Below are 9,334 nucleotides of genomic sequence, written 5' to 3' on the forward strand. Positions count from 1 at the left end.
CCGGACGACGCTGGGCCAATTATGCGCCGCCCTATGGAACTCCTGATCACGTCCGGTTGTGATACAGCCTGGGACCGAACCAGGGTCTGTAGTGTACATCTAGCACAGATGTAGTACCTTAGACCCCTGCACCACTCGGGAGCCCCTTTCGTCTGTACATGCCTTTCAACTGACAAAAATGCTTAGCAGTCTAACCTGATATATGAAAACTGTTTCAGATGACACATTTTGTTCCGCAGAAAGAGTTATGGTAGGTTACAGGTTGTCTTTCTCCTCTAACATCGATGGTCCGGTTTTGAAATGATCCGACAACATTCTTTGTAAAACTATGCCAAGATACTCATTTGATACTGTCCGAATGTTTCTTGAAACGTTCCATTACATTTGGGGGAACGTTTGTTATTGACTGGGGTGTGGTATCGTATAGTCATTGGGTGTCATGCATTTGATCTCTACAATGGGGAGAATTTGGAAGAATAAGACAATCTATTGAGGTGTCATTAGTATCGTGTGACTGATCACTTAACGTCCTTCATTATGTCTTTCACATGCATAGTGTGAAGTGACAACTTGTGAGAGCTTCAAAAGGGAAGAGAGTGACAGGGTGCAAGGTAACGGATAATGTTTGTACCTGTCCTTTCATGTTCACAATATACATGTCTGATGATCCTGTTAACACCTAATGTTGACAGTGAGGTTAGCTACCTGCCACCAAAGTCACGTTGCCAAGTGTTAAACCAACTCCTAAAACGCTGCGATTCAGATTAGGACCACTGCTACACCTCACAACACGCACGCACACTCACACAGATACATGCCATTATGTCATCAATCTATAGTAGGTTCAAGGTGTTTGCTGAAAATGTCTCTATACTCTATGTAATGTGCCTATTAGTTGTTTCAATAAAATGAATGTGTCAACTACAGGAAATTAGTAAAGAAAACATGTTTGCAACTGATTTCCATTGAAAAACCTCAAAAGATGTTATGGAAATTAAAAAGGCAAAGTATTTGATAGTATTTCTCTCACAACAAACCAGAATCAATTATACAATATTTATTTTGTTTAGAAAATGACTATCTATTTTTAGAAAATAAGTTTAAGGAATCCAGTGATATATGTAAATAATCAATAATCAGGTTAAAGTGCAAAAATACAATTATACAAAAAGATATCTGTACAAAAATAACATTGGAATGTGAGCTTCGAAATAGGAATAAGGCAGTTATGCTGACATGGCTGTAATCAAATGAGCAAATTTGACAAAGACTGTGTTAGACACGCAAATGTCCCTTAAAAAATGTGGGGATCAAAAGTGAGAGTCTCTCGGAATGTCTGAGAGGTCAAGTTTGTCCGAAAGATCTGGATCACATTCCATACATCCATGATGTATGATCCATTCGCCCCAATGGGTTTCATCATGCCCAACCAATACACAGCCTCTAAGTCCTTTAGCCCAATTCTCTCTTAACTAAACGTGGAAAAACAACTTAGTTATAGTCCAAGGTGCTCCTGGAAATTGTCTGGATACATCATAGAGATCCAGGATTTTCAAATCTCTGTGAAGAATCGTTCCCCACGATGAGCTCAAGAGGCTGGTGTGAAATGTTGGTGAACATTTCACTTTTTCAGTCAGAAAACTTCAGTTCAAGTTCAGAGATGTTCTACGTTAAACATCTGTTCACGTGCCCTTGAGCAAGGCACTTAAACCTAATTTCTCCTGTAAATCACTCTGGATATGAGCGTCTGCTAAATGCCTAAATTTGCTTTAAAAAATGTCTTTGCTTTTATTCTTTCCAGTGTCCCCTATTCCTCTTTTTTAATTATTGATATCACTTAATCTTGGATGGCTTTAGTTCCTTGACCTGCATGTGTAACGTTTTGTGGACGGCTAGAGTTCTGGACTGACAAAATCCCTTTCCACACTCCTGGCACTTGAACGGTTTCTCCTTGGAATGGATGTACCTACAGGGCAGAACAGAACAAAAAGAGTGTCAGGTTTGAGTAACAAAACATAACAAACACACAAAGACAACTGTCAATCTAAAGTCACAAATTAATAATAGACAACAAAGAAATAAGAGAAAAAGGAGGTGAACGTTATGGTGATATTGTTCTAAAAAGGTATGAATTACAATGTATGCCTCTCATACTCAACACGTATGCAACATGTTGATGTTGTTGATATCACTTTCAGCTATAATTCAAATCAATATCAACAGTACCAATGTCAATTCAAAAGCATTCCGACGTATTAACTATAGATTGCCCCCGCTAAACTCTTTAATATGCACATGATATCGCTTCATGCCTTTGTTGCAGCTTTTCACACTACTTAACCAGATTTTTACCCAATTTAATTCACATACTGGATTGTTACTGGATTTTTTCACATACTGATCATGTTAGTGGCCTGTCGCTCTAATTGGATTAACGGTCCAATGCATGATATGGTTGGGGCAAATTCCATTCAGGGCTATTCCATGTCTTGAATTAGAATGAATTCAAATGGAATTGGACTCAACATGATTAATCACTAGCGTATACGCCAATTTAGGAAGCAATTACTCATATTTTGTATTAATATCCTATGTTGTTCTTATTAATTGTGGCCAATTAATAAAGTTTCCAATAATACAATAATTTACAATAAAATATTATTCATTAATTTACAACATTTTGGCAGCCATCTATCTCCATACTCCTCCTTCGTTAAATTGAGCTTCATTGTAATAGAAAAGTGCAGGTCTCACCTATGGTCTCGGAGGTGGTCCTGCCTCCGGAAGGCCTTGTGGCAGATGTCGCAGGTGTATGGCCTCTCGTCCGTGTGCGTCCGCTCATGGATAAGCAGGTTATAGGACTTAGTGAAGTGGCGGCCGCAGAACTTGCACACAAATTCCTTCTTGGTCTTGGAGGGCAGGCGGCCGCGGCTGGGCTTGCGCTCGGGTGATGACAGCTTGGCTATGTCCATGAGACAGCCTAGCCCGCCATGGCGAGGGGAAGTGGTGACGACTGCCCCCATTATGCTCAAGTCCTCCGCCTTCAGTGGGTCTTCCTGGGTGGCGGCGGCAGCCAAGTTGGCGAAGTCGAAGCGTGGCTGAGGCTTGCTCTTGGAGCCCTGGAAGAGACCCATGGCGGTAGCTGCGGCATTGGCCGCAGCGGCCTGGTCCTTGGACTGGACCAGGTGGGGAAAGATGGGGATGGAAGGTATGCCGGGGAAGCGGCCGTCCATCAGGGCTGGGAGCTTGGAGAAAGTGCAGCGGGGAAGAGCGAAGGGAGGGTAGCCCAGGGTCCACTGATGGAGGTGGACGGCATGCAGGGCGCTGAAGCTATAGATGCCAGGGACCTGGTCCGTGGGTAGCTGGAAGCCATTGGAGGTCTGGAGAAAGGAGTAGTTGGCGAGCTGCAGGGAGGGGTGGAGGGGAACCGGGGCTGGAAGAGTCTTGCTGCCCATGGTTGGTGTCGCTACTGATCACCAGATCACGGGATTCTCTCTGGAAAAGCAACACCACAAAAAAGTCAGGTCATATTGACAACACAACAGAACTGTACACATACAGTATAAGTCATAATGTGTTATTGTTTTACAAACCAATGATACAGTGACAACAACAGTATCTTCTACTATTCTAAAAATACAAATAAGGACAATAATGATCATAATTTTTCATAATAAAACCAGGAAGCATAATTGTGTTATTTAATGAGGATCAAATAACATTTCTAACTAAGTATTTCCTGCTACCCCCTCTTGTTGAGTCATCCTGGCGTCTTTCCCCCACACACAATCATAATGCCAAGCCAATACACAAGCGACCCGGCTTGATTATCTAGTTGCTTTTCAAGAGGCCTCATATCAGTGGATTAAGGTGATGTGTGTGAATGTATCCCTTTACCACTGAGACAAAGGGGAAGACAGTGATAAGAGCTGTCTGAACCAGACCTCCGTGCAACAGGAGCTACCAGCTCAACACATGGTCCGACACACACACACCATGAATCACGTATTTTCCTCAAGGCACACAATGAGTGAGGACAGCCTGCGTGTGTACACACATGCATGTGTGTGTGGTCCATGCGTACAGGTCAGAGAAGAGAAGGTGTGCACTGCACTCCCAGTGCTGACACTGGTGTGTGTTTGGTGTGGGTGTTTCCCATTCCCAGAAAACATACCGGGGGCTGTTAAGACGAGGGTAAATCGAATGACACCATTCACTGAGGTGAAATGCCTCCGTGAGCAGGGCTCTAAAGTGTGACCATATGCTCCGAAATATTTTGCACCAGTGCGACTAGATTCTAATTGTCGTAATGATGAGGCTTAGCTGTACCGCTGTTTCCGAGTGCCCTGGATACATACAAGTGAGCGCAGATTCGTGACCGTGGATGTTGCACTATTTCTACAGATGAAACCGCTTGTCCCGAGCCCAAACCATTCAAAAGTTGTGACTACAGTATATTACCAGCACTACGTTTTTTTTTCCAGCTGCAGTTGGATGCATCTCCATTGGCAGGCCATATTTTACATGAATAAATCATGTCGCGGGCGGTTAACATTACCTTATTAGCTAGCTAGCTAACAACCTGGTAACTTTACCAGTGTATCCAAACATTTGGGGGTAATGAAAGAATGGTAACGGGACAGCTTCTTCAGGAGATCAATGCACAGTCTCACGTCAGATGGCGTCAATCGTACACGACACGCAGCTGCCAGGCGCCATTTGTCTAACCAAACATGGAACTAAATCAAGATTTAGATCATCCGCCTAACAGTAGCTATGACGCACTGGCTACTACGGCAAACCATGCTTGATCAGCTGAGCAAATTTGCCCCAGCTAGCAGCCTAGTGTTTTGAATGGCCATTACGGTAGCTAGTTTGCCAGCTTTTTGATGAAGTTGTACGGCACCAAAGTTATGGGACTGTTCTCAGAAATCAGCACACGTTTGACTCTGACAGCTGGCACTGTGCCTACTTTGTAACATTTGGCAAACACGATAACGTCACAGCTAAAGCAGTCAGCTGTGACACAGAAACCGGTGAACTAATCACGGCAGAACAGAAACAGTCTTATCATGAAAACTCACTTGTGCTGTTATTAGCTAGAATTTCACGACACTAGCTACAGGGAGCATTGAGTGTGTGAACGGACGTTGTTAGCCTGGCTTTCATTTCATATGGATTAATTTGAGACTGGTTCAGCCAGCAAGCAGACACACGCTAGTTAATTTGCGTGCACATTTAGATTCATAAATACTGATTCTACAACCACAAAACACCTTAGCTACATGTAGAATTATGTGGTGAAGACTTCTGATGAAAAAAACTATTTTAGCTTTTAAAATTAACACACGTCTTTACAGGGTTATATATTAGTTTCTAGTGGACACCGTGTACTTCAAAAGTATCTCAAATTCATATAGGCCCAATAAAGGCTGTAAAAATCTTAGTTTCTGGTGCTCCTACATTTTATGTGGTGCTCCTGAGTGTTTTAAAAATTGGGAGCACCAGTGCTACCAATTAATGTTTTTAATGTATAGCCCTGTCTGTGAATCTGTTTTAAACAGGTTTTGATATGAGGAAAAAACAAGGCACAATAATGCCTCTGTTTCTGTGCCTATTTGATGGTCAGGATATGAAACAGTTATCCTGTGTCTTTTCTGTCTTAGTCTAAACAGAGCTGGCATGCCCGCACCATTGTGTGGTGATTTAGCTTTTCACAAAAAAAGCATTACCCCTAAGCCAAGCCCTTTGCTTTGTTTGATTTTGTTAGTCATAGGGAAGTGTGTGTAATCCCCTTCTTTTTTTTTTTCTGCTCTGCAAATATGACTCCTTCATAATTCTACTACTGGTTTATATTATTAATCTATTGTTAAAAGTGGTCATGAGTTATCTACTTTAGTCATACATACTGTGTCATCAAAACATAAGGAAACCACAAGATATGGCCTAATCAAGATATAGATAATAATAGGCTACATGGATATAAATAAGCCTATTAGAGAAAAGGACCCCTTGATCATACTGGTGAACATAGGGTAAAATGTTGATGAATAAAAGTGGGGAGTGAGTGAGAGCCATGGTTGCGCAGCAGTAAATAAAAGTGAAATAGTCCTAATTAGAATTACCGAACCTCAAACGTCCCCCGGGGTTTTCTCCTTTCTGATCATGATGCAGAAGTAATTGACTTTTACTTAGAGGTCATTAGGGGAGATCAGCGGTTGCTCCCGAGCCGTCTCGTATCCTTAATAACCCTTTGATGTCTACATACCATCTCAACGACTCAACAATCAAGCTAAACACTGCTACGTCCCATTCCCCGTTGGTCGTGATTGGCCAACTGTTAAATTCCGCGCCTCGGCCGAAAGCGGACGTGTTGTGAGATTTGAGATACAAGATAACGCAAAGCATGACCGAATTGTCCCACACACATATCACGCCAGTATATTATTGTTAGTATGTTTGAGAAATGTGCTCTCTCTACTCTAATTCTAAATAGATAGAGGTTAGACTACTAGGACAGGTCAACACAAAATCCCAAATCCTACGGATTAAAGGTGACCCGAGGTAAACCTAAATTACATTTTGCCAAGACGTTGTTGGCTAATTAGGAGGATTTTGCATTGGTGTTGGCAAGAAAAATCACACCAGCATTCCCATTTCGGTCCCCACACGCCAAAATGGATGAAAATCAGCTCAGCTTTTCCTTGCCACAAGTGTATCTAAACTGAGGTGATGAAAAAGTTAATGGGATCACTTTATGTTGTTTCCATATATGCGCGCTCTTGTAGCCTACAGACATGGGCCTTACCTATAACATTAGGCCTACGTGTAATTTCAGGATTTAGAGGGAGCTTGCATCTTTCAGGTTGTACATAAACAAAGAGACGAATATAGGCTACAGTAAGCATTACATTGTAATGCACTAGTTTAGGATGAAAGAATGTGGGAATATTTTTTTGTTATTCATTATTATATATTTTTTATTTACCTAGGCAAATCAGTAAAGAACTAATTCTTATTTACAATTATGGCCTACCCCGGCCAAACCCTAACCCGGACGACGCTGAGCCAATTGTGCCTATGGGACTCCCAATCACGGCCGGATGTGATGCAGCCAGGATCGAACCAGGGTCTGTAGTGACGCCTCTAGCACTGAGATGCAGTGCCTAAGACTGCTGCGCCACCCGGGAGCAAATACACTCGGGAAGCTACAGGCTACGACTCAGTCAAACTAAATCCATATTGTCAATTTGCCTGATAGCCCTAACCTACTGTGGCTAGGATAGGCTTTCTGTCATATGCCTACATATCTTTTTGGTAAACTAAACTGCATGCAAACTTGGTTGACTTCGTCTCATTAGCTCTTGTTTAAAAGTGGATTCAAGTAGACTAAAAAGCATATTTCTAAGAAACATATATTGTTCAATTCTTATAGATGCGGAATGATGACCTTGTGTGTACTCACTGGGCACACACTGGTTGAATCAACGTTGTTTCCACGTAATTTCAATGAAATGACGTTCAACCAACGGGGGATAGATGTTGAATTGACGTGGGTTTTGGAGAGCAACTTCCGAGTTCTTATGTTAAATGCAGATCCTTTGGTCAACTGTGCAGCAATTACCGCGAATGCGCATGTTTTTAGCCGTGTGTTGATGCAGAACACGAGAGGATATGGGCACTTGAGCGCAATAAAATAAAGCAACTGATGTGTACACCTAAGCAACGTGGGAAGCAGTTCTCTGAAAATAACAATGAAAAAAATGAATAGGCCTAAGAATGATCCCAATTTAAGACAATTGTTCCAAATCACATTTGATACCATAAACCCGTGAATTTGTTCATAGCAATTAGCACAAACATGTGGTCACTCTTTTAATTCAGATTATTGTAATTCCAGACAAAATACGGTGTTTTAATATGAGATGTATAAATTCCTACAGCAGAAAACACTGATAAATCGTGTGTTCAAGTAAATCCATGTAAATTAGCCTACAATAAAATGACGACTTTCGTTACATTCCATAACATTGGTTTAACTCTAAATATGTGATTATTAATAGCATGAAATTCCCCTGCGACTAAGACAGCTTAAAGTTGAAAGATAACAAAATAAATTATGAAATGTACGCGGACACTAGCTTTTGTTTTTTTGATGGCCTATTGAAATTCGTTGAAGTAATTTACTATAAGAGACGCTTAAAACAAATAACAACGATAGCCTAATGGTCATTATCATCCTAACCATTCCAGTAATATTTGAATAAATCAATATATTACTAATATTTGGAAGTAGGCTTACCTTATGCCACCAATGAATGGAAAAAATATTATACATTATAGACAACAGAAAAATGCATTCACTACGACTTTCATACTGGTTTGGATAAATTAATTGGGGAAAACCTCAAAATAAATGGCCATCATCGTCCTTATGTTAACTCAAACCATGTAATGTATAATGCAGTTCAACGAAATGTATGTTTTGCATGGAATTATCTCTTTATTTTCACATACATCCTTGTTGATTTTACTCCATCAACTTCACATCGTGCTGGAATGCGTTCACTTCTGAAAGATCGGTCAGTGCTATCCAGAGTCCTTGGGACGTTCACACCCTCACCTTATCCTTAACCATAACCCTTACCTAAGGATCCCGTATAACACGTGAAAGATCCAACCTGTTTCACACTTGCCTGGCGCATCTAACTCAGAAGGCACTCAGACCTGACTCCATGCAAGCTCGAGACACTGTCGACGATGTTTACTTCTAGTTCCTGCGTTAAAACATGCCAAAAACGGAATATTAAGGGATATTGTAATAACACCTATATTTACTTTTCATGGAACAGTTATGTTACTAGAACTCAGCTCGGACCAGTTGCGCTAAAGTTGACAGCTTTGTTCATTGTGCCTCGCGTTGTCATTCCCCCCGAAGAAGCCCGAACATAAACAACTTTTAAACGTCATATTCTGACAGATGGCTCAGGGAAAAAATTACAGACAAAATGTAATACAAAGGGAATAGTTACCAGCTCAGATCGGTCGGTCCTTGGATCCGGAGGGGTCCTGGAGTTGAAAACTTGCGGATGGCCCGATGCAAAACGCCTTGGAAAAAAAGTTTCAAGTAGTTCAGAGAAAGTTTTTGACTTCGCAAGACAACTTGCCCCGCATGTTCACACCGAGCTCAGAATGTATGCGCGTGTAGTTCACAGCTGTCCCAAATAGTTGTGTGCAGGACTTCTGTAGTGACTCTGGGGAAGACGCCTTCTGTTACTGCCCTGCGGTCTGCACTCAAACCGCCTCTTTATTGCAACCAAACCCTTTACTCGCA

At 41.5% G+C, this 9,334-nt stretch overlaps 1 protein-coding gene across 1 annotated transcript; it reads right to left on the reverse strand.

Annotated features, from left to right (window-relative positions):
- Window positions 1-1,143: 1,143 nt before the first annotated feature.
- On the reverse strand, window positions 1,144-9,121 carry LOC120023801 (protein odd-skipped-related 1-like). Its single transcript, XM_038967912.1, has 3 exons — window positions 9,033-9,121; window positions 2,755-3,495; window positions 1,144-1,966 (listed from the first exon to the last, which is right to left on the reverse strand). Exons 2-3 carry the CDS (start codon window positions 3,453-3,455, stop codon window positions 1,834-1,836), a joined length of 834 nt encoding a protein of 277 aa, XP_038823840.1. The 5' UTR covers window positions 3,456-3,495; window positions 9,033-9,121; the 3' UTR covers window positions 1,144-1,833.
- Window positions 9,122-9,334: the final 213 nt, after the last annotated feature.

This window comes from Salvelinus namaycush, chromosome 28, assembly GCF_016432855.1.
Source record: "Salvelinus namaycush isolate Seneca chromosome 28, SaNama_1.0, whole genome shotgun sequence".
NCBI lineage: Eukaryota > Metazoa > Chordata > Actinopteri > Salmoniformes > Salmonidae > Salvelinus > Salvelinus namaycush.

Bases quoted from the DNA above. Each gene is read 5' to 3' on its own strand.
- LOC120023801 (XM_038967912.1), bottom strand. From the start codon at position 3,455: ATGGGCAGCAAGACTCTTCCAGCCCCGGTTCCCCTCCACCCCTCCCTG. The intron at 1,967-2,754 runs GTGAGACCTGCA...TCTGCCCTGTAG, and splicing joins GACCACCTCCGAGACCATAG to GTACATCCATTCCAAGGAGA.